The sequence below is a fragment of the Miniopterus schreibersii genome (assembly GCF_964146895.1).
Source record: "Miniopterus schreibersii genome assembly, chromosome: 1".
In the NCBI taxonomy this organism is placed as follows: Eukaryota; Metazoa; Chordata; class Mammalia; order Chiroptera; family Miniopteridae; genus Miniopterus; species Miniopterus schreibersii.
In genome coordinates this window covers 133,396,392-133,423,760 of record NC_138101.1, presented here as the reverse complement: position 1 = coordinate 133,423,760, position 27,369 = coordinate 133,396,392, and the positions used below count along the sequence as shown (strand labels likewise).

General features: G+C 51.4%; 5 protein-coding genes across 8 annotated transcripts; 3 read left to right on the top strand and 2 right to left on the bottom strand.

Moving 5' to 3' along the window:
- Window positions 1–1,126: 1,126 nt before the first annotated feature.
- FITM1 (fat storage inducing transmembrane protein 1) lies at window positions 1,127–4,142 on the top strand. The gene is made up of 2 exons (XM_081135202.1): window positions 1,127–2,977; window positions 3,345–4,142. Exons 1-2 carry the CDS (start codon window positions 2,712–2,714, stop codon window positions 3,955–3,957), a joined length of 879 nt encoding a protein of 292 aa, XP_080991328.1. The 5' UTR covers window positions 1,127–2,711; the 3' UTR covers window positions 3,958–4,142.
- Window positions 4,143–5,969: 1,827 nt separating this feature from the next.
- Window positions 5,970–8,895, top strand: PSME1 (proteasome activator subunit 1). Its single transcript, XM_081152291.1, has 11 exons — window positions 5,970–6,299; window positions 6,885–6,917; window positions 7,062–7,124; window positions 7,239–7,349; window positions 7,438–7,480; window positions 7,599–7,696; window positions 7,954–8,022; window positions 8,108–8,175; window positions 8,279–8,333; window positions 8,409–8,495; window positions 8,674–8,895. Exons 1-11 carry the CDS (start codon window positions 6,261–6,263, stop codon window positions 8,752–8,754), a joined length of 747 nt encoding a protein of 248 aa, XP_081008417.1. The 5' UTR covers window positions 5,970–6,260; the 3' UTR covers window positions 8,755–8,895.
- On the bottom strand, window positions 8,892–11,107 carry EMC9 (ER membrane protein complex subunit 9). The gene is made up of 5 exons (XM_081152300.1): window positions 10,652–11,107; window positions 10,448–10,524; window positions 9,477–9,546; window positions 9,294–9,388; window positions 8,892–9,133 (listed from the first exon to the last, which is right to left on the bottom strand). The coding sequence occupies exons 1-5, from the start codon at window positions 10,847–10,849 to the stop codon at window positions 8,953–8,955; spliced, it is 621 nt and encodes a 206-aa protein (XP_081008426.1). The 5' UTR covers window positions 10,850–11,107; the 3' UTR covers window positions 8,892–8,952.
- Window positions 11,108–12,125: 1,018 nt separating this feature from the next.
- Window positions 12,126–16,226, bottom strand: PSME2 (proteasome activator subunit 2). 2 transcript variants are annotated; one of them, XM_081160605.1, is made up of 11 exons: window positions 15,496–16,226; window positions 15,155–15,187; window positions 14,657–14,719; window positions 14,351–14,437; window positions 14,216–14,246; window positions 14,034–14,131; window positions 13,172–13,240; window positions 12,958–13,025; window positions 12,726–12,780; window positions 12,344–12,430; window positions 12,126–12,251 (listed from the first exon to the last, which is right to left on the bottom strand). In XM_081160605.1, exons 1-11 carry the CDS (start codon window positions 15,541–15,543, stop codon window positions 12,171–12,173), a joined length of 720 nt encoding a protein of 239 aa, XP_081016731.1. In that variant the 5' UTR covers window positions 15,544–16,226; the 3' UTR covers window positions 12,126–12,170. The 2 variants fall into 2 exon arrangements, with proteins under 2 accessions (XP_081016731.1, XP_081016732.1); XM_081160606.1 differs by having other exon boundaries at window positions 14,657–14,699; window positions 15,496–15,626.
- A 181-nt stretch (window positions 16,227–16,407) lies between these two features.
- RNF31 (ring finger protein 31) lies at window positions 16,408–27,354 on the top strand. 3 transcript variants are annotated; one of them, XM_081160542.1, is made up of 22 exons: window positions 16,446–16,555; window positions 16,700–16,810; window positions 16,898–17,044; window positions 17,192–17,347; window positions 17,590–17,658; window positions 17,750–17,825; window positions 18,046–18,217; window positions 18,700–19,087; window positions 19,262–19,552; window positions 19,822–20,070; window positions 20,189–20,374; window positions 20,481–20,687; window positions 22,924–23,097; window positions 23,178–23,276; window positions 23,365–23,454; window positions 24,918–25,032; window positions 25,142–25,260; window positions 25,528–25,641; window positions 25,788–25,845; window positions 26,545–26,641; window positions 26,935–27,103; window positions 27,218–27,354. In XM_081160542.1, exons 6-22 carry the CDS (start codon window positions 17,750–17,752, stop codon window positions 27,269–27,271), a joined length of 2,658 nt encoding a protein of 885 aa, XP_081016668.1. In that variant the 5' UTR covers window positions 16,446–16,555; window positions 16,700–16,810; window positions 16,898–17,044; window positions 17,192–17,347; window positions 17,590–17,658; the 3' UTR covers window positions 27,272–27,354. The 3 variants fall into 3 exon arrangements, with proteins under 3 accessions (XP_081016667.1, XP_081016666.1, XP_081016668.1); XM_081160541.1 differs by having other exon boundaries at window positions 16,408–16,810; window positions 19,292–19,552; XM_081160540.1 differs by having other exon boundaries at window positions 16,408–16,810.
- Window positions 27,355–27,369: the final 15 nt, after the last annotated feature.

Here is a 27,369-nt window from a genome sequence, read left to right as displayed (position 1 = left end):
TCATTTAATCAAGGCCCTAAGGGCCATACGTTTTTCTCATTGAGAAAAGTGTCTCCAAAACAATTTTAGTTTATTATTTTCAAAATGTGTGAAATACTTGTACTAATAATATATTTTATACTACTAACAATTATGCAAATTCAATCTAGAAGAAAATTTAACTTTTAGGGCCATATGAACACAAGAAATGTTTTGGTTTTTTGTTTTGTTTTGTTTTTAATCCTCACCTAAGGATATTTTTCCATTGCTTTTCAGAGAGAGTAGAAGGGGGGGGGGGGGAGAGAGAGGGAGGGAGGGAGGGGGAGAGAGAGAGAGAGAAAAACATTGATGTGAGAGAGACACATTGATTGGTTGCCTCCCACATGCGCCCCAACCAGGTCTGATGATTGAGCCTGCAACTAATGTATGTGCTGTTGGTTGGAATCGAATCTAGGACCCTTCAGTCTGCAGGCTGACGCTCTAACCACTGAGCCAAACTGGCTAGGGCAGGAAATGTTTAAAATGTAAATTTCAAATTATATACTTTTTTTGCAACGAAGTACAATCAATAAAAGCCTTTCAAGAATAAAGGATAAGTTCTTTGGGGGAAGTAGAATGGCAATATAATTTCTGACTATTAAGATCTCGTCCCCTGTTTTTTAAATGGATAATGGTGAGGCATATAATCACTGTAGTATTTAGATTCTGTTAAATATACTTAAAAGATTGATATAGCTTTATTTTTGAAATGTCAGTATATACAATACACTGGAAGTTATGTCCTTTATAACTATTTAAAATTACAATGTAAAACTTTTTGTCAACTTAAGAATATGTAAGTAGGCCCTGGCTAGTATGGCTCAGTTGGTTGGAGCATCCTCTGGTACACCAGAAGATGGAGGGTTCATTTCCAGGTCAGGGCGCATACCTAGGTTGTGGGTTCAATCCCAGTCAGGGCACGTACGGGAGGGATCGGTGTATCTCTCTTACATCAATGTTTCTCTCTCTCTCTCAAATCAATTTTTTAAAATATGTGAGTGGCCTGGCTGGTGTGTCTCAGTAGTTGAGCATCGACCTATGATCCAGGAGATCGTGGTTTGATTCCTGGTCAGGGCACCAAAAAACCCCCAAATGTGTGAGTGGGTCTATAGGTCTTCATGTATAGGGTCCATGAGCAGGAACTATGCCAAAATATGGGCTTTAGGATCTGGAAGGAGCCTAATTGACTAATCCATCTGGATCAGTTTGCAGATGAGGGTGCTGAGGACCAAGGAGGGTTAGATGTTTTCCCAAAGTCACACAGTTGGACCCAGAACCCAGGTGTCCTTGCTTCCTCATTCCTGTCACTACTTTGTGAGTCTCCACTGTGCTTTGAAATCCCACCACCAGCTTTGAGGAATGAGGAAGGAAGACAAAAAGGGATCTCAAAACAGTTACTGAATTATAGGGATTTCACTTAGGTAGGCTGCTCCCTGTTCTATGGCTCCAGCCCCAGTGGTCAGGTTGGGAGGCCAAGTCTTTTTTTCTTTTTTTTTAATCCTTACCCGAGGATATGTTTTTATTGATTTTTAAAGAGAGAGGAAGAGGTGGAGGAAGAGAGAGAAACATCGATCAGTTTCCTCCCATACACACCCTGACCAGGGATTGAGCCCGCAGCCTAGGTATGTGCCCTGACTGGGAATCGAACCTGCAACCTTTTTGGTGTACAGGATGGCACTCCAACTAACCCACCTGGCCAGGGTGGGAGGCCAAGTTTCATGTGTGGCTGAGACCCAGGATAATTGGTTAGAGGACACAACCTAAGATTTCAATGGTTGGGGATTTTCCTTCTAGGTCTCCACCCCCCTACCCCTTCCCCATCACCTGGGAGTAAACCTAACCTTTGGGTCTTTGAGAGTCCAGTCGGCACCACCACCATCTCATACAGTATGCCTTTTTCAGGACACTTGAATTTAATCTGTTGGCCATCATAATAAACATACCAAGGAAGGGTCCCCTTTACATCTGACGTCTTGTGCATTGTACAACCACCATGGTTTACACAGCAGCCCTGGGACCAAACTAGCCCCTCAGACCAGATGAGCTAGGGCTGAGCCAAGCCCCTGGTGTCACAGTATCCTAAAGCGGATAGGCTTTATTGAACACTGCAGTGCACAGCCTTCTTGCTGCATACTTAGTGGTGGGCTCTTGTGCTCAAACCTGAGGAGAGGAGCTGGGCCACACTGATGATGAGAGAGAGACATTTTTTAATAAATTCCAAGGTTTGGTTAGTTTTATCTTTCTGACCCCTGGTTTCCCTGTGGATCAAACACACAATAAAGTTGGGGTGGAGTGGGGATGGCTGGCTGACCAAACAGAAACAGGCAGACCCAAGTAGGCTGTGGTCAAAGACAACCCTGAACAGCAGGCCTGGCCTTGAGACATGAACTAGAACATGGTTAGAGCTGGGGACACAGACCTAGAGGGCCAAGAGGAGACAGCACTAATAGGAAAGGACACAAGCTGCCATCCAGACACACACCCGAGGCTGGGACCCTGCTGACGTGGCAGCCCTCTGCCCTGGCCCCTTACTGCCCCCCGCCCCTCTCCCCCGCCTGCCAGCTGCCAACAGGGCTCTGCTCTGTGTCTGCCACACCTGTCACTGCCTGTCCTTGTCCGGGGAGTGGGGGGGGCCCATCAGCCCCTCCTCAGCTGCCCAGCAGAGCAAGCAGTTAGTGGGGAGGGGAGGGAACATGGAGCGGGGGCCGGTAGTGGGGGTAGGGCTGGGGGCCAGGGCCAGAATCCGGGCACTGCTGGGCTGCCTGGTCAAGGTGCTGCTCTGGGTAGCCTCTGCCTTGCTGTACTTTGGAAGTGAACAGGCTGCCCGCCTCCTGGGAAGCCCCTGCTTACGGCGCCTGTACCATGCCTGGTTGGCAGCAGTGGTCATCTTTGGGCCCCTTCTGCAATTCCATGTCAACCCTCGGACTATCTTCGCCAGCCACGGAAACTTCTTCAACATGTGAGTGCACTTGAGGCCAGGGGCGCCGGCTCCCTGCACTCTGGGATCCTAGCTCCCTCCAGGCTTCTGTCCTCTTGCCAGTCCAAACACTAAAAATAGGCTAGGAGGTTGAGGAGAAGGTCAGAGGAAGGGGAGGGGGACAGTGTTGTGGGGTACAGGGGAAGTCGGGAGCAGGGCTGAAGAGGAAATATGGACCCAGAAGGTTGAATGGGTGTATGAGTGGATGGGGGTGGGAGATATAAGACACAGGAAATAGCCAGTGATGAAATGTAGGACTGGGGATCTGTCCCCGGCGATGGGAACATAGACCCAAGTGGGGAGATGGGGCTGAGGGGTCTCAGTAGCCTCCCCTCTTTTCTGCCCACAGAAAGTTTGTGAATTCCGCATGGGGCTGGACATGCACCTTCCTGGGGGGCTTCGTGTTGCTGGTGGTGTTCCTGGCTACACGGCGAGTCGCAGTGACTGCCCGGCACTTGAGCCGGCTGGTGGTGGGGGCAGCTGTGTGGCGGGGGGCTGGCAGGGCCTTCCTGCTCATCGAGGACCTGACCGGCTCCTGCTTCGAGCCTCTACCCCAAGGCCTGCTGCTCCACGAGCTGCCTGACCGCCGCAGCTGCCTTGCAGCTGGCCACCAGTGGCGGGGCTACACGGTCTCCTCCCATACCTTCCTGCTCACCTTCTGCTGTCTGCTCATGGCCGAGGAAGCAGCAGTGTTTGCCAAGTACCTGGCCCATGGGCTGCCCGCTGGTGCACCTCTGCGCCTCGTCTTCCTACTCAACGTGCTGTTACTGGGCCTCTGGAACTTCTTGCTGCTCTGTACCGTCATCTATTTCCACCAGTATACTCACAAGGTGGTGGGCGCAGCAATAGGCACCTTTGCCTGGTACCTCACCTACGGCAGCTGGTATCATCAGCCCTGGTCTCCAGGGAGCCCGGGCCATGGGCTCTTCCCTCGGCGCCACTCCAGCCGCAAGCATAACTGAAAGAAATAAAGGCACATCAGGGGCGGCTCTGGCCCCCTTATCATTTGGTTGGGGGGACCTGGAAAGGGTGGAAAGGATAAAAAGAGGCTGGAAAATAAAATAAATGAATAAAAAATTAAAATAAATAAAAGAGAGGCTGGTGGTCACTGAGGTTCCTCAGCCATTCCTTGCTAATATCAACCTTGAATGTCCTTCTTTATGCTTGATGGCCATTTCTCCTGCTGTCCTTTAATTCTCCTAGTCCTTGCAGACTTTGAGCTATCTGAGGCTCTGATGTCAAGGAATGGCACTGCTAGGGCAGGTAACAGTGCCCTTAGGTATGGGCAGCATTCCTACTGAACAGGTGCTCCATCTCCAGCCTGGTTGATTTATTTTTCCTGCTTCTTCCCCTGAATCCCACCTTCACTTTCCTCAGGGGCCTGCCTGTCCAGGCATCCTTTCTACCCGTCTTCCCTGTAGGGGTCCGTCCATGTGTGCTCATTTATTTAAAAGATGTTTGTTGAACCAAGCATAGTTCCATGTTGTGAATAAGAAAGACAAGGGTTTTGCTGCTTGGAGGCTTATGGGTTGGTTACTGGGGGAGGCAAATGATAAACTCACAAATAACAATAGCAAACACTTGTATTGTGCTTACCCTGCCAAGCACCATTCTAAGTGTCTATAAGTTCTTTATTTAAATCAACACATTTAGCCCTCACAGCAACAACACTATGAAGTAGGTTTGGTAGTGTTTCCATTGTACAGTTGGGAAAACTGGCACAGGCTAAGTAGCTTGTTCATTGCTAGTGAATATGAGAATCAGGATTCTAAACCCAGGCACTGTGGTTCGGTTGTCTATCTCTAAACCAGGGATAAGTGAATTACAGCCCTCCTGTGGCCAGTTTTTGTATTGCCTGATTGCTAAGAAGGTGTCTTACTTTTTTTAATGGTAGAAAAAAAATTGAATACTTCATGATATGTGAAAATTACATGAAATTCAAATTCCAGTGTCCATAGATAAGGTTTTATTGGAATCTAGCCACACTAATTCATTTAGGTATAGCTACTTACCTGCTCCAATGGCAGGATTGAGTACTATAGTTGCTACAGACACTATATGACACAGAAAGCCTAAAATATTTTACAGAAAAGATTTGTCAACCCCTGGTCTAAACCACACTATTCTCAAAAAATAAACTGACTGATATCAGAGGTAAGTGCTATGAAGGTACTTTGTAAGGCAGAGACTTGTAGGGATGTACTTTATAAAAGATGAAGGAAAGTTCTCTGAAAAAGTGACATTTGAGCTGAGAAGGGACTGGGGCAGGGGAAGGGTATGTCAGGCGAAGGGATTAACCAGGGCAAATACCCTGAAACAAGAATGAATGTGACACTGGTAACAAATGAAAAGCCGGGTATTTGCAAGTGTAATGAAAGGGGGAGAAAGCAGTAGAAAGCGAAGTTGATTGGCTATAGATGCCAGGCTGTCCAGGCAGGCATTCGGATTTCAGGAAAGCCCTTTGGATTTCATTCTTAGAAATCCAAAGAGTTCTAAGCAAGAAAGAGCCAGATCCTGCTGCTGTGTGGAGAGCGGGTTATAGAGGAATGGAGTCCACAATAAGGGTCAGGAGACAGCTGACTGGGGTCTGAGTTGTGCCAGCCTCTGAAAGTCACTGCATTGGCCAGAGGATGCCCGCGGAGCCAGGGACCCAGGCTGGCAGGGCTAGGAAAGGAAGGCCAGGTTTACTCCACAGCTGAGGAAAGATGGAAGAGCACCAGGTAAGGCTTATCACTGTCCCAGGGCCAGCAAATGAGGAAAAGAGCCAGTGGGGAGTCAAGAGGCGGAGATATGGGGGGCGGGAGTACAAAGGCGCGCAGCGGCTGAGGGGAGGGATTACCGGCCTCCTGAAGTCGAGAGGAAAGAAGCAGAACCGAGAGAGGACAGGAGTGGAAAGAAGGCAGGGGAGGGAGGCGGAAGAAGGAGGCGGAGCGTCTAGAGCGGAGCGGGGAGCGGGGGGCGGGGGGCGGGGGGGGCAGAGGCAGAAGGCGGGGAGCCCAGAACGGGGAGGCCGAGGGGGTGGTGGCGAGGAGGAGATCAGTGGAAACTCTCCTCTAGGACTCTAGGGGGAGCCTGGCCCGAGCCGCCTTCCCCCGCGCGTCCCACCCTCAGCCCCCACCTCACCACGGCCCCGCGCTGCTCGCTGGCCTGTCCCCGCCTCCTCCGCCGCCTGGCGGTGCAGGTTGCGTGCGCCGCTTTCACTTTCCCTTCCCGGCGCCCAGTCCTCCCACCTCGTGCGGCGCTAGGACCCCCGCCCGCCCCAGCCATGGCCACGCTCAGGGTCCAGCCTGAAGCCCAAGCCAAGGTGAGCGCTGCGGGTTCGAGGAAGGGCCCGTTAGGGAGGCGTGGCGCCGAAAGGCTGTGGTCGTAGGTGATCCGCCCCCCAGCGCCCCGGACACTTGTCGGGGATCAGTCTTCGGGCCCAAGTGAGCCTTCATGCCGGGAGCACCTGAGCCCAGGGAGACCGGCGGGGTTCGCCCCCGAGCGAGGGGAGGCGGCCTGGGTTCAGCGGGGTGAGGCGAAGCGCAGAGCTAGCGTGGAGGGGAAGTCCGCTGGCCCGGCGCCGGGCCCACACACAGGCGCTGTACGGGACCTGCCTTGCCATCTCATTGCCTTTCGCACAGGGAGGGCCCCGGGGCCCATTCCACAGGTCACTCTGTCCCTGCCCCTGTCGCGAAAGGCTCTTAACACCTCTCCTTACACAGCCCAGGAGACCCGAGGGATGTTCTCACTTGAACCAGTCGCCCTTCGCCGCCAGGAATGTTCTCATCCCCAAAATCCAGTCCCACGGGGATCCACTACACCCTTCCCCAGGCCATGCCCTACACAGCCCTAAGGGAGGGAACTGGCCATAAAGCCATGTGTCTGAAAGGCTGCCTGTGTCCCACAGGTAGATGTGTTCCGTGAAGACCTATGTACCAAGGTAAGACCTGCCCCATCAGCACCCCACACCTACTCAGTTCCCACTGGATTAGTCCTTCCTTGCTGGGCAGCATCAGCCCTGCTTTACTGCCTAGGAAGGGCATTTGATTCTGACAGCCGTCTTCCACCCTCACCTCACTCTTAGACGGAGAATCTGCTTGGGAGCTATTTCCCCAAGAAGATTTCTGAGTTGGATGCATTTTTAAAGGTACTGAGGCTGGGCAGGGAGCTAAAAAGTAAGGGTCAAGGGGGAGAGTCTGCACCATGAGAGTAAGGTGAGAGGGATGCCCTTGCCTCCAGCCTTCCTCCTACCCTGTGCCAGGATCCAGCTCTCAATGAAGCCAACCTGAGCAATCTGAAGGCCCCGTTAGACATCCCAGTGCCTGATCCAGTCAAGGAGAAAGAGAAGGAGGAGCGGAAGAAACAGCAGGAGGCAAGCCAAGACAAGCTGGGAGGAGGGACCCAACAATGGGGAAAATTAGCCTTAGACCTGACTCCCAAGAGCCCTTCTTTCCCTGCAGAAGGAAGACAAAGATGAAAAGAAAAAAGAAGACGAAGACAAAGGTACCTATGGTGGGAAGGGTTATGAGTCTCATCTTCCAGGAGCTCCTCCTGAAGGATTCCTCTTTCCCACCCCTCACTTAGCCCCAGCCATGTGACTGACCTGTTGCCCACTCTCTAGGTCCTCCCTGTGGCCCAGTGAACTGCAATGAGAAGATCGTGATCCTCCTGCAGCGCCTAAAGCCTGAGATCAAAGATGTCATTGAGCAGCTTAACCTGGTGAGCCCTCCCACTCCACTTCCACCTCCAGGATTTAGGTCAAACCCTTTGTCTTCCTTGGCCTCTGCCATTTAAGGCGTGGCACCTGCCAGGTCTTAGCAGGATAGGGCACAGCCATTGAAGCCAGAAGCTAGACCTTGGGGCTCAGGCTGGACTGGGCATACCTCCACCCAAAGCAGGCAGGAAGCAAGGAAGGACAGGAACTTGAGAACTGGGTTGAGGGCTGATGTGACTTTGATGCCATTCCCTCCTCCCAGGTCACCACCTGGTTGCAGCTGCAGATACCTCGGATTGAGGATGGAAACAATTTTGGAGTGGCTGTCCAGGTTAGAGCACCGCCTCACTCTTCCAACCTCCTTACCTCTCTAGTCCATGCTGTTTTCCACTTTCCCCCTTGCATTCTTTACCCAGGAGAAGGTGTTTGAGCTGATGACTGCCCTTCACACCAAACTGGAAGGCTTCCACACTCAAATCTCCAAGTGAGTGTCTGCCCAACTGCACTCACATGCACACTCTGCCTTTGGCTTGGATAGAGGACTGGATTCTCTCATTCTCGCTCAATATACCTTCTATTTCCCACAGGTATTTCTCTGAACGGGGTGATGCCGTGACCAAAGCAGCCAAGCAGCCCCATGTGGTAGGTGAGACCCAGGTCAGGGTGCATGAGGGGAAGGACACATTTGAATTCAACCCTGACCCAGGTCTCCCACAGGGTGATTATCGGCAGCTGGTGCATGAGCTGGATGAGGCAGAGTACCGGGACATCCGGCTGATGGTCATGGAGATCCGAAATGCTTATGTGAGGAGGAGAGGGTGGGGCAGGGGTGGGCAGAGGCAGCTTTCCCAGGCCACCCATCCCCTGACCCTACAGGCTGGGGGTGAAGGGTGACAAAGCTCAGTCTCTCTACAAGGTTAGAAATGAGGCACAGAGCCACTGGGGACTTATGGCTGATCCCCGCTCCTCCCTGGCCCTATAGGCTGTGTTATATGACATCATCCTGAAGAACTTTGAGAAGCTCAAGAAACCCAGGGGAGAAACAAAGGGAATGATCTATTGAAAACCTCCTCTTACAGTGTGGTGGGTCCAGCAGAGACCTTTCTGTCTTTGACAGGGAACTCCAGACTTTGTCCCATCTCTGCCTTTTGAGGTTTCTCCCTCACTTTGCCTCTTAGGCACAATAAATACAGTCATAATGGTACCCATCAGCTCAAGTCTCTTTATTGGATCCTGACACACACGCCCCTCTGGCCCTGGCTCAGGCATTTCCATTGGTGGGACCAACCCGCTGGGTGATTTCGGTGTTGAGCTGCTGGTTGGTCCAGTCCTGCCGGATGTCATCAAGATGGCAGTCAAAGTCCACAAGGTGCTGGTGGGCCCGACTCTCGAGTAATGCTCCCACCATCTGTCGTGACTCTTCCCAGTCCCTCCACATCACTCTGAAATAATAACCCTCATGGAGGTCAAACTCAGCAGGCAGTGGGGCCAGACATGTAACAGAGTAGTTAGCTCTAGCGAATGACCCTTGGGGCAGGACCAAGGACAGGGGTTCAGTCGCTGTGGCGTTCCAAGAAGAGGTAGAGGGAATGGGGCACTCACAAGTTCTTGTCCTTGGGGACCCAGCGGAGACCATGGTTCTCCAGAACGATGACTGGGGGTACATTAGGCTGAGACACCAGTTTCTGATTATCCAACTGTGTGAACAAGGAAGGGCAGGTGAGGGTTTCAAGGATCTCCCTTCCTACTTTGTTTCCAACTCCCTTCTCCAAACCCAGTCCTCACCATAATAAGTACTGCCTCAGGGAAGAATTCTGAAATCCGCCCAGCGATTTTCAAGGCTAGGGGCCCAGGGCTGTGTAGAGGGAAGATCAGAGGAGTGAGGAGCCGACTGGAGAGACCCCGTCCATCTGAGCTGTGCCTCCCAGATCTCACAGACATGGATGCAGTGATTGCCTTTCCCTGTAGTTAACCTGGGGGGGTTCAGGTCTGCTTGATGCTTCATGCAGGACTGCTTGATGCTTGAGTGCTGTGGGAAACAGGTGCTCAGACACTGCTGGTGAGAGTGGAAATTAAAGGTGGTCTTCTTGGGGGTAATTTGGCATAACCATCCAAATTTAAACTGTATACTATACATATGCTGATCCAGAAATCCCACTTATATAAAGAAATTACTGTAATAATGGGGCACTCTATAATAGAAGATTGGAAACAACCTTAATGTTCAATATAGGCATTAAATAAATTATGGTACATCCTTATTCATATTACATAACCTTAGTGTAAGGTAGACCTTGGAGTAGAAATGGATAGATGTCAGATATTTATTAAATGAGAGAAAAGGAAATTACAAAATAGTACGTATACTTTGATCCAGATACACAATTAATATACAAATAGATATTTTTTTCTACTTATAGAAAAGAAATTTGGGTGGGGGGGGGTAAGTTGCTTTTTGGGCTTCCTGTGCTCTTTTAGCAGTTTGGGGGCAGGGGCACCTCGGTTAAAACAAGTGTCAGCCTTTTCTTATTGATACACAGTTGTCCTCCCCACTGCCACCATAGTTCCTCCAAAGGTCTTTATATTTCTTTCTATTTCCTCACTCCAGTACCCAGCCTCATTTCTGGTGTACAGTTTCTGCTCCTAAACGTTTGATTAAGGAAAGGTGGAAGGAATGACCAAGAGGGCTTCTCTTGACACCACCCCCAGCCCCACCCCGTAACCCTTAGCCTCCTGCCTCTGGCTACCCCACTCACCTTTGGTCATCGAGAGCTGCATTGGCATGGTAGTACCCAGCCACTACCAGCCCGGCCTGCGCGCCCCACACATCCACCTGCCGTGGGAAAGGGGCCATCAGTAACCGCCCTGTGGGTGTGCACTGCTGCTAGAGGCCCGGGATAGGCTTGGGCTAGGGGTGTTAGGGGGTTTCGAAATGGTTGGTGGGTGTACAGCAGCGGCACCTGGTTGAGAGCGACCTCCAGCATGACGGACAGGGCCAGGTGGCTGTGGAACAGGGGCACACAGTCGGTGAGGCACAGGCATTCTCCCGACTGCGGAGCCGGCGCCAACAACAGCCCGTTCACCGCGGCATGAGGGTACCGGGCGGCGTGCAGGCACATCTTCACGTAGGCCCGGGCCGAGATCTCCACCTCCCCCATGGCGAACCGGGCCCCGGCTCGAGTCCACGAATCTTTCTTCAGCGCCCCGGCACCCTCCCTGGCTCTTCCTGTGCCCCCTCACTTAGGTTCGGTGGTGGCCCTGACTCAAGGCACCTCGCTCCGGAGCCCGGTTCCGACCTAGCCCGGAACCAGGTGGTCCCGATGGCACGCTCCAGAACCGAGCTCCGCCTCCGCTGCCCGCAGGAGGTGGCAGCAGTCTTGGAGACGCAGCCGGCTGCTACTAGCCCGACCAGCTTCTAGAGTACTGCCCACACGGTGCTCTTTGATAGGCTTAGAGGTTCTCGTTGTGTCCAATCACAGGCCTCATCCAAACCTTGCCCCGCCTTTGTCTCCAGAGGGAGTGGAAAGAACCCACAACTGTAAAGGAAAGAGAACTGCCTGCACGCTGATTGGCTAGGCTACCCGACTTCGGCTAGTGATTGCAGAATGGCTGCTTGTTACCTGTGCCCCTGGGTCCCCAAAGCCCTGCAGAGCCAGCGCGGGGGAGGGCATGCCCTGCCTAAGGTGTTCGGGAGCAGTAGATCTTTGACCAGCGGACTACCTTGCTCCTACTATCAGATGAGTGGATTTGTATTCTAGACCGTTCTTGTACTTAATGAGCCATGCTACCTTTTCAACTACAGGTTATCTGGCCCTTGGTTTCCTTGATGTAGTATCTGCAGAAACAAAGACATCAATTGGCTGAAGGGGGGGAGGGGGGGGACGGGACAAAACAATGTACAGACCCATCCTTCGAATAATGTCTCATGGGGTAATTTGCTTCATCACAATGCCTTGGTAGTGTTTTTTTTACCTCCCAGTCCTTGAGACGGAGTCCAACCATTAACCTGTAATTCTTCCAGTGAAACTTCATTCTTTCTCCAGGCTTGTTCTGAAATGATGAACTGATGAAAGACTTTTCCTTTCTTCATTCCCTGACCTCAGCCACAGAGTTTTCCTCTTGTCTGTCCAAAGCTTGATTATTCCTATAAGGGCTCTGCCCAAATGCCACCTCTTCCAGGAAGTACTCATGAGAACCCCAGATGGAAATAATCTTGTGAAAATCTCCAATACAGGTTATCTTCATGGCCTTTACGGCATGTAATGGTTTCCACCCTGTTCTTTAGGATGACTTCTTAAGAAAAGGATGGGCATCTGATTCATCTTTGTCTTCTTGGAACCCCCTTCCTTTCCCACCACCACATTCACACTCAGTGTCTGGACAAGGGTGGAACTCAGTAAATGCTTTCTGAATGAATGACACACACCAGAGGTGATCCACACAAAGCACTAGTAATTTATTTCCCTTCTAGCCCCGGGCTCAGTACATAGATGGCTTCTCTTCACCCTTTGGGTTGACAATTTTCTCCAGGTTGCTGCTGATGATATGATAAAGCTCAGCCTGGAAGAAGGCCAGAAGTACAGCAGTTAGGTTCTTGGCCTTTCCTCTGTACCCCCTCATCCAACTCCCTTAGGGGCTTACTCCACACTCACATAGAAGGCCCTCAGGTCCAGCACCATGGCCCTGAGCTCCCTATAGGCTGCCTCATCTCGCTCGTGCACCAGAGCCCGGTAATCCATCTGGGATGTGGAAGGCAAAGCTGAGTCAGCCCCATAGGAGGTTGAGACATAGTCTGGTTTCCTCATACAGGGAATAGGTAACTTGAGGATGGGCTCTTCTCAGCACAAGAAATGGGATTCCCACAGGACCAAACAAAAAAAGGGGTCAATGTTTTTGAAACCCAAATCATTTTTCCTAGGCAATGTTTTGCCATATTGGGAAGGTCATAAACAAGAGAAAGAGGACCTCTATCCCCCTTTCCTCACCCCACCCCCAGTCAGCCTCAGGTGAAAGTCTGGTGGACAGTTCACTCACTACATGGGTCTCCTTAGAGGCCTTGGCCACAGCATCCCCGCGCTCTGAGAAGTACCTGCCACAAACAAGGGAGTAACCACAGGAATGAGTGTTGAGAGATAGAGATATTCCCTCAAACCCTTCCCAAAGCCCCCCATCATCCTGATGGGACTGCCCAGCTTTGGAAGTCCCCAAAAATGTCACCAAAGCGCCCCCTTGCCCCCTCCCATGCTGGCCTTCCTGCTGCCCTCACTTGGAAATGGTTGTCTGGAAGGCTTCTACTTTGGTCTTGACCGCATTCACCCTCTCCAGTACCTTCTCCTGCAGTGACAAAAGAGATGGGAGGCAGAGGCAAAAAAGATACTTCATCTCCTCCCTCCTTCACTCACCATCTTCCTCCTCCCAGTTATGTCTAGCTCCTATCCCTCACTCCCCACTCTTAATGTCCTCACACACCCTTTTCTTACCTGGATTGCCACCCCAAAGTCATTTCCATCCTCAATCTTGGGGATCAGATGCTGGATCCATGAGATCACCTATGTGAAAAGATATCATTTGGAATCATTCAACAAACTTACTGGATTCTTCCTATTTCTGCTACTTCCTAATAGCTGTATTTAATTGAGCATTTATTTTGTGCCAAATACTATGCTATGTATTATACATCTCATTTAATATTTCAAGTTATATATTCTTATTATATCCACTTAACAGATGAAAAAACTGAGTCATAGAACATCTAAGTGACTTATTTAAGGTAACCAGCTAGGTAAGTGATAGAGTCATGATTTGAATTTAAGCAGTCTTCCTCTTAGGGTCCAGACTCTTTTTTCTTTTTTTTTTAACTTTTTTTTTTTTTTAATATATCTTTATTGATTTCAGAGAGAGGAAAGGAGAGGGAGAGAGAGAGATAGAAACATCAATGATGAGAGAGTCATTGATCGAGCCCGCAACCCGGGCATGTGCCCTGACCGGGAATCAAACCCCAATCGCCTGCATCCTAGGTCGACGCTCAATCGCTGAGCCACTCCCACCTGGGCAGGGCCCAGACTCTTAAATCAACTACTGTATTATAGCACCTGCACTGTGTACCTGGTGTATCAGTGGGTTCTGAGGTTATGGAGGTGGATATAGCACAGTCTCTGATTTCAGAGATACCACTGTGATATCAGAGGTCTAGCAGAACAAAAGGTATCTAAACCCATGTCACAGAAGGAAGCTTCCTATTTTAGGAATAGGCTCCTGAATGAAGGACTTGCATTTCTGAAGGACACCAGGGCCTGGCCTGGCTTGTCTTCTCTTTCTGTTTCTCTCAGTTCTCAGGCTTACCAGGATACATTTTTCTTTGAGAGTCCAGACTTCTGGCTTAACCAGGGCAAGCAGGGCCAGGAGCTTCTCATTCCCGGGGAGAAAGCCACACTTAGGGACTGTGAAAAAGAGGGATTTAGGCCCCTTCTCATCCAGCAATCACTGTGCCATTTCCCTTTCCCTAGCACCCCTTCTTCTCTTACCTTCTTTCTTCTCCTGTTTATCTGTTTCCATCTAAAGTAGAAAGGGTGAAAGTAGCTTCAGAAAAGTCATGGAGGTTGGAGAGCCATCATTTCCACTGGGTTTATAGTCCAAGCCCTACACCCTGATTGCCTCACCTCATCATCTTTGGGTGGAGGGTCTGGAATAGGGATGTCCAGTGGGGCTCGGAGAGAAGTCAGGTCAGCGACGTTGAGGGAGTCCTCCTGCACAGAGCTTATTGTCAGGGGCTGCCCAACCTTCCAGCCACACATTCCACATGCCCTCTCCCTCCCAACCTAGGCTCAGGGCTTACACCATCCTAAAGTTCCCAGTGTACCACTCACAACTGTTCTCTGCATGCTGAGCCCAGTTGTTATCTTAGAGAGGATGGGTGGAGAGGATGGAGATCATGGAATGGAGCAAGAGGGGTCCACACTACTCACTTGCAAGAGCTGATTCAGGTGTATGATTTTCTGTGGCAAGAATCTGTAGAGGAATTCCTCAGCCTGTGGGTTATATTGCAAGGGTGGGGAATCGGAGAATATACTCAATGAGATGTCTGAGAAGTGGGACTGGAAGGGCCCTTGAAAATTATTGAATCCAAGACCTACAAATGAGGAAACTGAAGCCCTAAAAAGTGAAGGTACTTGCCCAAGCTGGGAAGTGGCAGAACCAAGGTTAAGACTGTGGTATTCCTGCTTCGGGGCCACAGCGTTTCCCTCCACACCAAAAGGGGAGAGAATTGGCAGAAGTGGGGGGAGTATTAAAAGGTATCGAATTAAAGGTAGAGATCAATAATTAGGATCTTATCTTGGGTGAAGGCTTGATAAGAGAAGTAGGGCCTAGGTCTAGGGTGGATTTAGGGGTCACTCTGAGAAGTTGTGACCCTCAAGCATTGAACTGAGATTCTGGGTCAAATCGCTTGAATCCAGAAGACTTACCTCCTGGAAAAGATTTTGCCTGAAGCCATCCACCTGCATAGAGAGCAGTACCCGGATGTTGGTTAAGGGTCTCAATTGTCAACAGATCCCACCCCCAATGGAATGCTCTTCTACTTGGCTCTGGCCTTTCCCACCACAAGCCAGATTTCCCTGGAAGTCCATGCCCTCAGTGCAGACACAGGCCAGAGGGCAGGAATCTGGGATTCCCCGGGCAGAAGTGAAAGCACTAAAGAGAGGCTGGGGTTGCTCTCTGTCACGGCCTTGGTCCCCTGGAGCACCCAGCTTGGCCTCTATCCTGGAGGGCTCCCGGACACCCTCCTAGCTTCCCGGTCCCCCGTTACCTGTTTGCGGGCTTCCCCGCTCAGGCGCACCCCACAAGGTTTGGCCATGCTGCTCCAGTTGCAGTATCTCGGGTCCCCGGGCTCGCCTCTTGAGCTTTCGCTTTCACTCCCCACATCCAGGCCCGCCCCCCTTAACCCCGCCCCCTTCCTTTTTTCCCCCCTCCCCCTGGCAGGCCGCCAACCATAGGGAGCCCCTCAGCCATACTCGGCCAGTGGAGACTAGGAGAGGCGGTGCTGACTCGCTTACAAGGCCGGAGGCTGTCTGAGGGAGGGGCCAGGGCGAGCGGGACCGCGGACACTGAACTGGGGCGGGCCCTCCCGAGAAGGGGCGGGGCTTACAGGAAGTCCGTTTCGGAGAGAAGTGGGAGAGTGGCAAAGGGGGTGTTCAGTGGTGGGGCTTCCCCTAGAAGGCGCGACTGAGGAGAGACCGGAGAGGGATCAGAGCGTTGGGAGGAGGAGTAGGAGGAAGGGCCTGGGACTGAGAAACGCTAGCAGGCTATGAAAGGGAGTAGGCGCGGGAGCTCCCTGCCTTCCAGACCGACTGGAGAAGGGGCGGGACTCGCTTGAGCCTGGCACAGGCGGGCCAGCGCCGAGGGCCCGCCAGAGTTGGGGCCTCGATGGGGACCCGAGCAAAGACTACTGGTCAGGGTAGCGAGGAAGGCTTTGAGGGAAATAAGGTAACCCGGCTCCTTTGGCTATCCGGAAAGGGGCGGACCAGCCTGGAGGAAGGCGAGCAACAGCTCTAGAACCAGGTTAAAAGTAGAGACGCTCTGGGGGAGGAGCCAAAGACCATTTACCCTTCTCATTGGCTGGGACCAGGCCTCCCTTCTTGGCCACGCCCCATGATTCCATGACCCCGCCCTTCCTTAACCTTAAATCCCTCCTCTTCCTCTGAAACTGGGGGACAGTCCCGCCCTCTACCCTAGTACTTCCTGTTCCCGACTAACCCCGGCAGGGGGCCTGGCGCCCAAGAGTGACCGTGGCCGGAGTGACCCAGGAAGGCTACGCAGACTGGGTCGGGCGGTGAAATCAGACATCAGGCAGGAGGGGCGGCCCTTGGGTAGGGCTCAACCTGTGCCGGGTCCCGGCGGGCCGCGGGGCTGGGACTGACTGCTGTTTCGGGATGCCGGGGGAGGAGGAGGAGCGGGCCTTCCTGGCTGTCCGGGAGGAGCTGGCGAGAGCCCTGAGGAGGGATTCTGGGCAGGCATTTTCCCTGGAGCAGCTCTGGCCGCTACTGGTTACCTCTCTGCCGCTATCCGCCCGCTACCTGCAGCTGGACGCCGCACGCCTGGTCCGCTGCAATGCTCACGGGGAGGTGAGGCTCGGTCCCGCTGGGGAGGGGGACAGAGAACCTGAGCCCGAGGTAGGGGCTCACAGCTCTCTGCTCTATGACTGCTCGCAGCCCCAAACCTACCTCAGCACCCTTTCCACGGCCCTGAACATCCTGGAGAAATATGGCCGCAACCTCCTCAGCCCTCAGAGACCACGGTACTGGCGCGGGGTCAAGTTTAATAACCCCGTCTTTCGAAGTACGGTGGATGCTGTGCAGGTGAAGCCCCTGGAGTCCCTTATGGGAGAAAGGAATTTGGCCTGGGCTAGGGGTTGGCTAGAAAGGACCTGAGTAGAAAGGGAAGGGGTTCAGCCCTATTGGGACGGGGGGCCTGCTGAGTGTTGACTGGTTGTGAATGCGTGGCAGGGGGGCCGGGATGTTCTGCGATTGTATGGCTACACAGAGGAGCAGCCGGATGGATTGAGCTTCCCTGAGGGGCAAGAGGATCCAGATGAGCACCAAGTTGCTACAGTCACACTAGAAGTACTGTTACTTCGAACTGAGCTCAGTCTGCTGTTACAGGTGAGATGTCTCTGGTCTTGAGGACTTAAGCCCCAGTGTTGGGAAGCTCAGCCTAACTCCAAAGCCAGTCTAGTGATCCCCTTGCTTCTAAGCCATGGGCATAGTCCCCACAGCAACCTGGGAGCTCCCCTTACTGTTCTTCCTTTGAATGTTGGGGGACCAGGGCATGTTGGGGGACCACGCGTAGAGGGAGGGCCTTGTGCTAGGGCTGTAGGTGGGAACTCTTCTAATCTTGTTTGCAGAATACTCACCCAAGACAGAAAGCACTGGAGCAGCTGCTGAAAGACAAGATTGAAGATGACGCAAGGAAGGCAGGAATGGGGCTTTGGGGCCTGGTGAACAAAGGGGACAAGGGTTGGGGACTCCCCAAACTCTTGCCCATTCCCTGCCCTTTTTCTTCAGATGCTACAGCTCTCAGAGTTTGCCCCCCTACTGAAAGAGATTGCTCCTGGCCCCCTCACCACACCATCTGCCCCAGGTATTGGTCCTGTTTTGGGAGGGGCAGTGTTAGTAGACCACGTTGGTGGAAATTTGGGGCCTTCCTCTGTCTATCTGCCTGTTTTTAAAGGAGGTTAAAATGGTTTCCTTGTCCAGATATGTTGAAAAGTAGTCTCAGACTGTTTCCCCTCCATAGCACATTGAGATGTAACCTGGTCTTTTTCAGAAAGATATTCTGTTCTTTCTTTCCTGTTCTCTAGGCTCCACTCCTGGTCCTTGCTTCCTCTGTGGTTCTGCCCCAGGCACACTGCACTGCTCAGCTTGTAAACAGGCCTTGTGCCCAGCTTGTGATCAGCTGTTCCATGGGCACCCATCCCGTGCCCATCACCTCCGCCAGACCTGGGCCCCCCAGGCTGCCCACTTGACCCCTAGGTGAGAGACCTTCTCTTCTGGGAGGGAGTGAAGTTGAGAGAACTTACAATTATTTGAGTATCTACTATGTACCTCATTCTATGCTAAAGACTGTTTTATAGAGGGCAAGCAGCTAGTTATTGCCCTCCAGGAGATCACAGACATACATATCAAGCAAGTAGCAGTCATAACAAGATAGATTATCATGGTGTGCAAGTAGGTAGTAGGATGCATCCTAGTCTGAAGGATCAGCTCAATCAGTTGGCAGTATTTTAAGCACCTAGGATGGCTCAGGCCCTATGTTAGGGATCTCTACCAGCAAGATGTAAACTTTAAGCTGTCATTTAAATGTTGAACAGGAGTGGGTATGGGAGTGTTCCAGACAGAACAAAATGTGCAAAGGCCAGAGCCATGCGTCATGCAGGGAATGAGGGATGCCTGGGGTGAGGGACCCAGGCACCAGGGCCACGCTCAGCAGGCTATGTCTGCTTTTTCCATTGCAGCTTACCTGCCTCAGCTCCACCACGGCCCCAGCTAACGTCCTTGCTGGCCCTGGGAGACAGCTCTCTTTCGTCCCCTGATCCTGCGAGTGCCCGTCTGTCCTGGCCCTGTGCCACCTGTTCCATGCTAAATAAATCTTGGGCAGTGCTCTGTGTGGCCTGTAATCGGCCCAGAGGCTGTAAGGGGTTGGGGCTGGAGATTGAGGGTCCCCAAGGAGCTGGGGACCTAGAACCTGAACTTTCACGGGGTCACTGGGCCTGCCAAAGCTGCACCTTTGAGAATGAGGCTGCGGCTGTGCTGTGTGCCATATGTGAACGACCTCGGCTGGCTCAGCCTCCTAGCTTGGTGGTGGATTCTCAGGATGCTGGCATTTGCCTGCAGCCCCTTCAGGTAACCTGTTCCTGGCCTTCCCAGCTCTTTATTTGCACCTGCTACCATAAGCCATTCTCTACCTCCTCATCCCCTGCTTTCCTTCAATCTCCCCATGTCTTCCAACCAGCTCCCCATATTTCCATCTTGAACCTCAGCAAGCTTTCAATAGGATAATTCTTTCTGCCTTCTCAGCAGGGAGATACTTTGCTCTCCTCTTCCCAGACTCCAGTCTGGTACTGTATTCACTGTACCTTCTGCAATTCGGGCCCTGGCTGGGTGTGTGCTATGTGCAACCGGACCAGCAGCCCCATCCCAGTAAAGCATGCCTCCCGGCCCAATGCCAGCTCTTTGGAAGAGCGACTCCCTGATCCAGGGCCTCTACGACGCCTCAGTGGCCCCCTGCCCAGTTCCTGTGGGGACCCTGAGAAGCAACGCCAAGACAAGATGCGAGAGGAAGGCCGTCAGCTAGTGATCAAGATCCGGGTGAGGATTTGGGCCTGGGATGAGGTGGGGCTGAACTGGTGGGGGAAGGGAGAGGCTACAATAGAATAATATAAATTCTTATAAAACTGGTCATTGTTATTCACAACTACCTGTTATTGAACACTTCCCATATGACAAGTGTCATGTTTTGCTCTGCTCGTATGATCATAGCCTGAGCTCAACAGCTGTCAGCATTTTGGTTTGGTCTGAGGGTGGATGGAGCACACCCTTCCTCATAGGCCCTCTGTCTGGGTGGGACTGTGCCTTAGGAAGGAGAAGCCGCAGGCGCCCGTCCAGAGGAGGTCTTCTCAGCTCTGCAGTACTCTGGCACTGAAGTGCCCTTGCAGTGGTTGCGCTCAGAGCTGCCCTACGTGCTGGAGATGGTGGCTGAACTGGCCGGACAACAGGATCCTGGGCTGGGTGCCTTTTCCTGTCAGGAGGCCCAGAAAGCCTGGCTGGATCGACATGGCAATCTTGATGAAGCTGTGGAAGAGTGTGTGAGGGCCCGGCGCAGGAAGGTACCAGCTCTGCTGGAGGTGGGACAGGGTGGAGGGTTGTGGGTCTCAGAGCCTCTCATAGTCTCTCCTTTGCTTGCTTTTTCCCTCTTTATTCCTTCTCTCTACTCTCAACTCTCAGGTGCAGGAGCTCCGATCCCTGGGCTTTGGGCCTGAGAAGGGGTCTCTTCAAGCATTGTTCCAACATGGGGGTGATGTGACACGGGCCCTGACTGAACTACAGCGCCAGTGTCTAGAGCCCTTCCATCAGCGCCTCTGGGACAGTGGCCCGGAGGCCAGTCCTTCATGGGATGGTCCAGATAAGCAGGTGCTGGGAGGAGGTGAAAAGTCACATAGAGGCAGAGAGGGAAGGCTGAAGGGTAGGAGTCTTGGGTCTGACAGCCACTCTTCTTTCCACCTGAATCATATTGCAGAGCCTGGTTAGAAGGCTTTTGGCAGTCTACACACTCCCCAGCTGGGGCCGCGCAGAGCTGGCACTGTCACTGCTGCAGGAGACACCCAGGAACTATGAATTGGGGGATGTGGTAGAAGCTGTGAGGCAGAGCCAAGATCGGGCCTTTCTGCGTCGCTTGCTTGCCCAGGAGTGTGCTGTATGTGGTTGGGCCCTGCCCCGCAACCGGGTAAGCCTCTCCCACTGAACCTGGCCTTAAAATAACTCTATTTCCTTTAGACCCCCACTCCACTCCAGCCTGTCTCTGGTTCTGTCGTTTGCTCTACAGTTGCCCATGTGCCCCTGAAGGCTTCTGGGAAGGGGAGGGCAAAAATAGGCCACCTCCTCCAACCCCCTTTTTTTTTTCCAAATACGTTTTTATTGATTTCAGAGAGAGGAAGGGAGAGGGAGAGAGAGATAGAAACATCAGTGATGAGAGAGAAAATCAAGGATTGGGCCTGAAACCTGGGCATGTGCCCTGACCAGAAATCAAACCACGATCTCAAGGTTCATGGGGTAATGCTCAACCAGCGGGCCACACCGACCAGGCCTAGCCCCCTTTTTTAATGTTCTGTTATGGAAAATTTCAAACATACAATGGTAGAGAAAATTGTATTACAGATTCTCTCCTCCACCCTCTACCATGTATTCATCACCAGGCTTCAGCAATTATAAATGTATGGCCAATGTTTATTTCACCCCCACACACAGAGGATTACTTTTTAATTGTATTTCATTTTTATTTTTTGTTAATCCTCCCCTGAGGATATTTTTTCCATTGCTTTTCAGAGAGAGTGGGAGGAAGGGAGGGAGGGGGGAAGAGAGAGAAAAGGGAGAGAAAGAGAGAGAGACACACATATTGACTAGTTGCCTCCCGCACACCCCCTGACTGGGGGTGGGGAGCAAACCTGCAGCCAGGTACATGCCCTTGACTGGGAATTGAACCTGAGACCCTTGGTACTCTGCTGACACTCTAACCACTGAGCAACACTGGCTAGGGCCACAGAGGATTATTTTGAAGCAAACCTCAGGCAGGCATCATATGCCTTATTTGCTAACATTTCAGTATGTATCTCTAAAATATAAAATTCTTTGAAAACAGCCACAAGTACCATGTTGCAACCAAAAAGTTAATAGTAATTCCTTTTTTTTTTTTAATCCTCACCTGAGGATACTCCTTTCATTGATTTTTAGAGAGAGTGGAAGAGAGGGAGGGGGAGAAAGAGAGAACAATTGATGTGAGAGAGACACACTGACCAGTTGTTCCTTGCACATGCCCCAGTCAGAGCCAGGGATCAAACCTGCAACCCATGTACACACCCCTGACCAGGAATTGAACCCACCACCCTTCAGTGCATGGGTTGATGCTCCAACCACTGAGCAACACCATCCAGGGCAACAGTAATTCTTCAATATCATCATCAAATTTTCATTTTGTAGGAACACGTCCCTCTTATCTCCTGAGCCCCCACTTATTCTAGGTCAAAAGTCGCAGTTCTTTGGCTAAATACAGTCCAATTTAGTTAGGCTAATTCTGTATGTTTTTGTTTTGTTTTTACTGTTTATTTAAAAATAATTGTAGAGTCACAGGAAATTATAAAAATAGTACAGAGTCCTGTGTGCTCTTCACCTACCTTCCCCCATGGTGACTTCTTGTATAATTATAGTGCAATATAAAGACCAAGAAATAGACATGGATACAGTGTCAGCTGGACTGCAGACCTAGTTGGTTTTTTTACATGAATGTGTGTGTGGGTTCTATGCTTTTTTAACCCTTGTAGAAATTCATGTAACTGCCACCACAATCAAGGTACAGACTGTTCCATCACCACAAAGGAACTCCCTCATGCTACCCCTTTATAGTTGTATAAACTATACAACTTCCTCCTGTCACCTGGCAAACACTAGTCTGTTCTCCATCTCTATTATTTTGTCATTTCAAGATTATTCGTGTGCTAGCTTTTTTAAAAGATGTTTTTATTGACTTCAGTGAGAGGAAGCAAGACGGAAAGAGAGAGAAGCATCCATGAGAAAGAAACATCAATCAGCTGCTTCCTGCATGCCCTACACTGGGGATCAAGCCCTAAACCCAGACATGTGCCTTGATCAGCAATCAAACTGGCGACCTCTTGGTGCATGGGAGGATGTTCAACAAATTGAGCCACACCGGCTATTTCCTTTTAATTGAATGTGAATTCCGTTAGAGGGCATTGTTCAGTTTGCCTTAGATCTTACCATTGTCTGTTTTCCTCCACTTGACAGTCTTGAGACATTTAGGTTGCCAGCCTGGCACTTGTTGGCATTTGAGGTTGCTTCTCCTGCCCAGTTGTTAACTAGTGGTTTCTCAGTAAACACCTGGCTACTGCCCCTTCCCCAGACTGGCAGCTGTGGCTTCTGACCCCCATCTCTCCCCACTCACCCTCTAGATGCAGTCCCTGACTTCCTGTGAGTGCACCATCTGTCCTGACTGCTTCCGTCAGCACTTCACCATCGCCTTGAAGGAGAAGCACATCACCGACATGGTGTGCCCCGCCTGTGGCCGACCCGACCTCACTGATGACACACAGTTGCTCAGCTACTTCTCCACTCTCGACATCCAGGTACTGCAGTTTCTGAGACTTGGTTCCTGGGCTTTGAATAGGGACCCTGCCCACCCACCACCTCTGTGTTCTGTCTCCAGCTTCGAGAGAGCCTAGAGCCAGATGCCTATGCCCTGTTCCACAAGAAGCTGACTGAGGGTGTACTCATGCGGGACCCCAAGTTCTTGTGGTGTGCCCAGGTAAGTGACCTGCCCAGTAGAATTGACTGGAAGGTCAGGGTTGGTGCCAGGTCACACCTCAGATAGCTTTATGCTCTTGCACCCACAGTGCTCCTTTGGCTTCATATATGAGCGTGAGCAGCTGGAGGCAACATGTCCCCAGTGTCACCAGACCTTCTGTGTGCGCTGTAAGCGCCAGGTGAGGCACATCCATCCTTCCAGAAATACTTGCTGAGCTGCTGGCAGGTACTCTGTTAGATCGGGGCATGTTGGAGAACAGAACAGACATGAGCTCTGGGCTCAAAGTGCTTACAGACTGGGGGGGGGGGGGGAGGGAGGAAAAGGAAGGATGAGGGAGGAAAGGTGGGAGGGAGATAGAGGAAGCAGCCTGAGGGGGTAAGAAGGATGAAAGGGGAGGAAGGGTGAAGGAGGGAAGAGGGATGAAAGGTGGGGTAAAGGAGGAGGAAGGGTAGTGGTGAGAGAGGGAGGGAAGGAAAGAAGTGAGGGAGGGAGAAAGAGCATAATTATACATGGACATAAGTTCTGTGAAGAAAACAGAAGGAAACTGAGATTAGGAGTAATGGAAAGGACCTACCTAGGATAGAGAGGTCAAACAAGTCCACTCTAAAATGGTTAATTTAAGCTCAGGCCTGGAAGTTAAGATGAAGTCAACTATGCAAAAAGTATTTGGGACAGGAAGAACAACACATGGAAAGGCTGAAGTCAGAAAAAAAAAAGTGTGGCTGGAGCTTCAAGAGCAAGGGTGAAAGTGGCAGGCAGTTGGAGAGGAGCTAGCTGCCAGATCAGGAGAGGCCTTGAGGCCAAGTGAGGAAGGTATTTGCCTTCCATTCTAAGACCAAGCAAGGGGTGATACAATCTCATTTACCTTTTATTTATTTTATTTTTTAAATTATCATTTACCTTTTAAAAAGTTTAATATTTGATACCAAAGTTATATCTATATTATGAAACACAATAAAATAATCCCCTGAGCCCTGGCTTGGTAGCTCAGTTGGTTAGAGTGTCATCATGATATGCCAAGGTTGTGGGTTTGATCCCTGGTCAGGACACATACAAGAGTCAACCAATGAATGCATAAATAAGTAGAACAGCAAATCATTGTTTCTCTTTCTCTCCCTTTCTCTCTCTCTAAAATCAATAAATAATTTAAACACACATACACACACAAAACCCAAAAAGCCCTGAGACCCTACCATCAAACCTCAAATCTAGAACACTCCCAATCCTGTTAAAGCTGCCTGACTTATACTTTCAAAGGCACTCTGACTGCAAGGTTGAAGATGGACCATAGGGGAGCCTCAGTGGAGGCAGAGAAACTTGTAACAGGCAAGTAATTGAGGCAAGACCTGATCTGGCTCAGAGTAAGATGGTCACAGTAGGGATGAAGAGGAAGAGGACAGGGTTGTGAAATAGACACTGGTACAATGTTAACTAGGCTTAGGTGTTAGAAACAAGACTTCCTGGTGAATATATGGTGGTATGAGGAAATGAAAGCCCCAAGGCTGGATTCTTAGTTTGGGATTAGAGCAAATGGTAAATGGCAGTGAACACTAAGCCAGGGAACACTGGATGTGAGTGGAGGGGCCAGCAAGAAGGGCCTAGGATGGAGCGTCCTTGTTACTCTTGCTTTCCTTCTGGCAGTGGGAGGAGCAGCACCGGGGCCGGAGCTGCGAGGATTTCCAGAACTGGAAACGCACCAATGACCCAGAATACCAGGCCCAAGGCCTGGCAATGTACCTTCAGGAAAATGGCATTGGTAAGGCTGCCTCCTAGGCCTATTTGCCCAGTAATATATGGTTGCCATTGGCTCTCTTCTTGAGAGTCTCATGGAGCAGTGATAGCCCTAGCCCTGATGTCCCTTGCAGACTGCCCCAAGTGCAAGTTCTCATATGCACTGGCCCGAGGAGGCTGCATGCACTTTCACTGCACCCAGTGCCGCCACCAGTTCTGCAGTGGATGCTACAATGCCTTTTACGCCAAGAATGTGAGCCTGAAGAATGGGATGGAAGGGATAAAAGAGTAGGGGGCTGCCATTGGGTGTGAGGGACAGAGACCACTGAGTAACCGCCCAGGGGAAGAGAAGAGGAGGCTGGTGGGTGTAAATTACCTCTCTGTCCCCTTTCCCCTCTGCTTGCTCCAGACACTCTAGTTTCTCCATCTCCCCCTACCCCTACACCCTTCACACGGGTTCCTGAGAGGCCAGGACCCCAACAGTCTCCAACTTCCCCTCTCCCATCTGGGTTTCCACCAGAAATGCCCAGACCCTAACTGCAGGGTGAAAAAGTCTCTGCATGGACACCATCCCCGAGATTGCCTCTTCTACTTACGGGACTGGAGTGCTGTCCGGCTCCAGAAGCTGCTACAGGTGAGGGGCGGTGAACCTGGCTGGGTTTTCCCAAGAGAGGCCAGGGCCTAGGGTAACAAGAAAGGAAAAGGAAAAGCTCTATCCTGGGAAATCTGGTGGGCTGGCATCAAGGATAACCTAACACCCACACATATGCTCCTTCTCAGGACAATAAAGTCATGTTCAACACAGAGCCCCCAGCGGGGGCCCGGGCAGTCCCTGGAGGTGAGTGTTGGGACAAGCCTTAGAGAAGGGGAGAGGGTGGCTGGGCTCCCACTATGCAGTAGGTAAAGGGGAAGCTTGGATCTGGGGTCAGACACTTGAGCTGAAGACCCATCCTGTGCTGACTTGTGTGCCCATTGGTGAGTTAACCTATTTGAGCCTTGTTTCTTCCTCTGTAAATATTCACCTTCCAGCTCAGCTATTATATGTGAGGCCACATTAAAGCATCTGACACCTTGATACTTTCTTCTCCCATTCGCAAAGGGTAATGATTCATTAGTTCAATGAGTATTTACTGAGACTTGCTAGTTGCACTGTCTTAGGTTCCATGAGGACAACAGAAAATGTTATATATGGTTCTAATATACCCCACTTCTTAGCATCTAGACAGAGTAAGACCTTCAAAGAATAAGTTAACTGTGCAAGAGCTAAATCACAAAAGCACTGTCTCAGGGAGTATGTGATTATAGCCCAAAAGCCAGCTTGGATAAAAGCACAGAGAGTAAGGTCCCTGCTTCTGTATCAGAGCTGGTCTGCCACAATGCCATAAGTACCCCCACCACCTCCAGTGTTATAGCAAGGGCTCCTGTCCCCCTGCCCCTCCCTGGACTCTGCCTCCCATGCTTCCATCCCAGTTCTCCTAGGGCTTGGTTGTCAGTGGCCTATTCCCAACAAAGGGTCTTTTCCTGCCCTTACCCATAGGTGGCTGCCGAGTGATGGAGCAGAAGGAGGTTCCCAATGGGCTCCGGGACGAAGCTTGTGGCAAGGAGACACCAGCTGGCTATGCTGGCCTCTGCCAGTAAGTGCCAGACAGGGAACTTGGTGTTGGGGAGAGGGACAGGAGTGCCGAGGGTGTGCCCGGGCAGTAAAGTGGGTTTCTGGGAGCAGTAGGTCCTGCAAGGAGTAGGAGGGAGGGGCTCTCTGGGCAAGGGCCTGGATAGGTAGTAGCAAGCAATGTGCTCAGGTTGACATGCATACCCAGGTGAAGGTTGTCAGTCATGTTCCAAGTATGCCAGTGTCCAGCAAGGTGCTGGGCACTCTCAGTTAATATTAGCCGAACAGAACAAATATCCCACCCTCTCCTCTCCCCAGGGCACACTACAAAGAGTATCTTGTAAGCCTCATCAATGCCCATTCACTGGACCCAGCCACTCTATATGAGGTGGAGGAGCTGGAGACGGCTGCCGAGCGCTACCTGCATGTGCGCCCACAGCCCCTGGCTGGGGAGGATGCCCCTGCCTACCATGCCCGCTTGTTACAGGTGAAGCTTCCCCTCCAGCCTCACCTCTGACCCTATGCTCTGGAAGTCCCCTGTCCAGCCTGTGTCTGAGCTCCAGGCTTCCAGGATCATCATCATCTCTCTCTCTCTCTGCAGAAGCTGATGGAAGAGGTGCCCTTGGGACAGAGTATACCCCGCAGGAGGAAGTAGCTGAGGGCAAGGGTCCTGATGAGGGTCCCATGGCCCCACTCTGTCAGGAACAGCTCCAGCACCAATAAAGAGGCATCTCCTTGCCCAGGCTTCTTGGT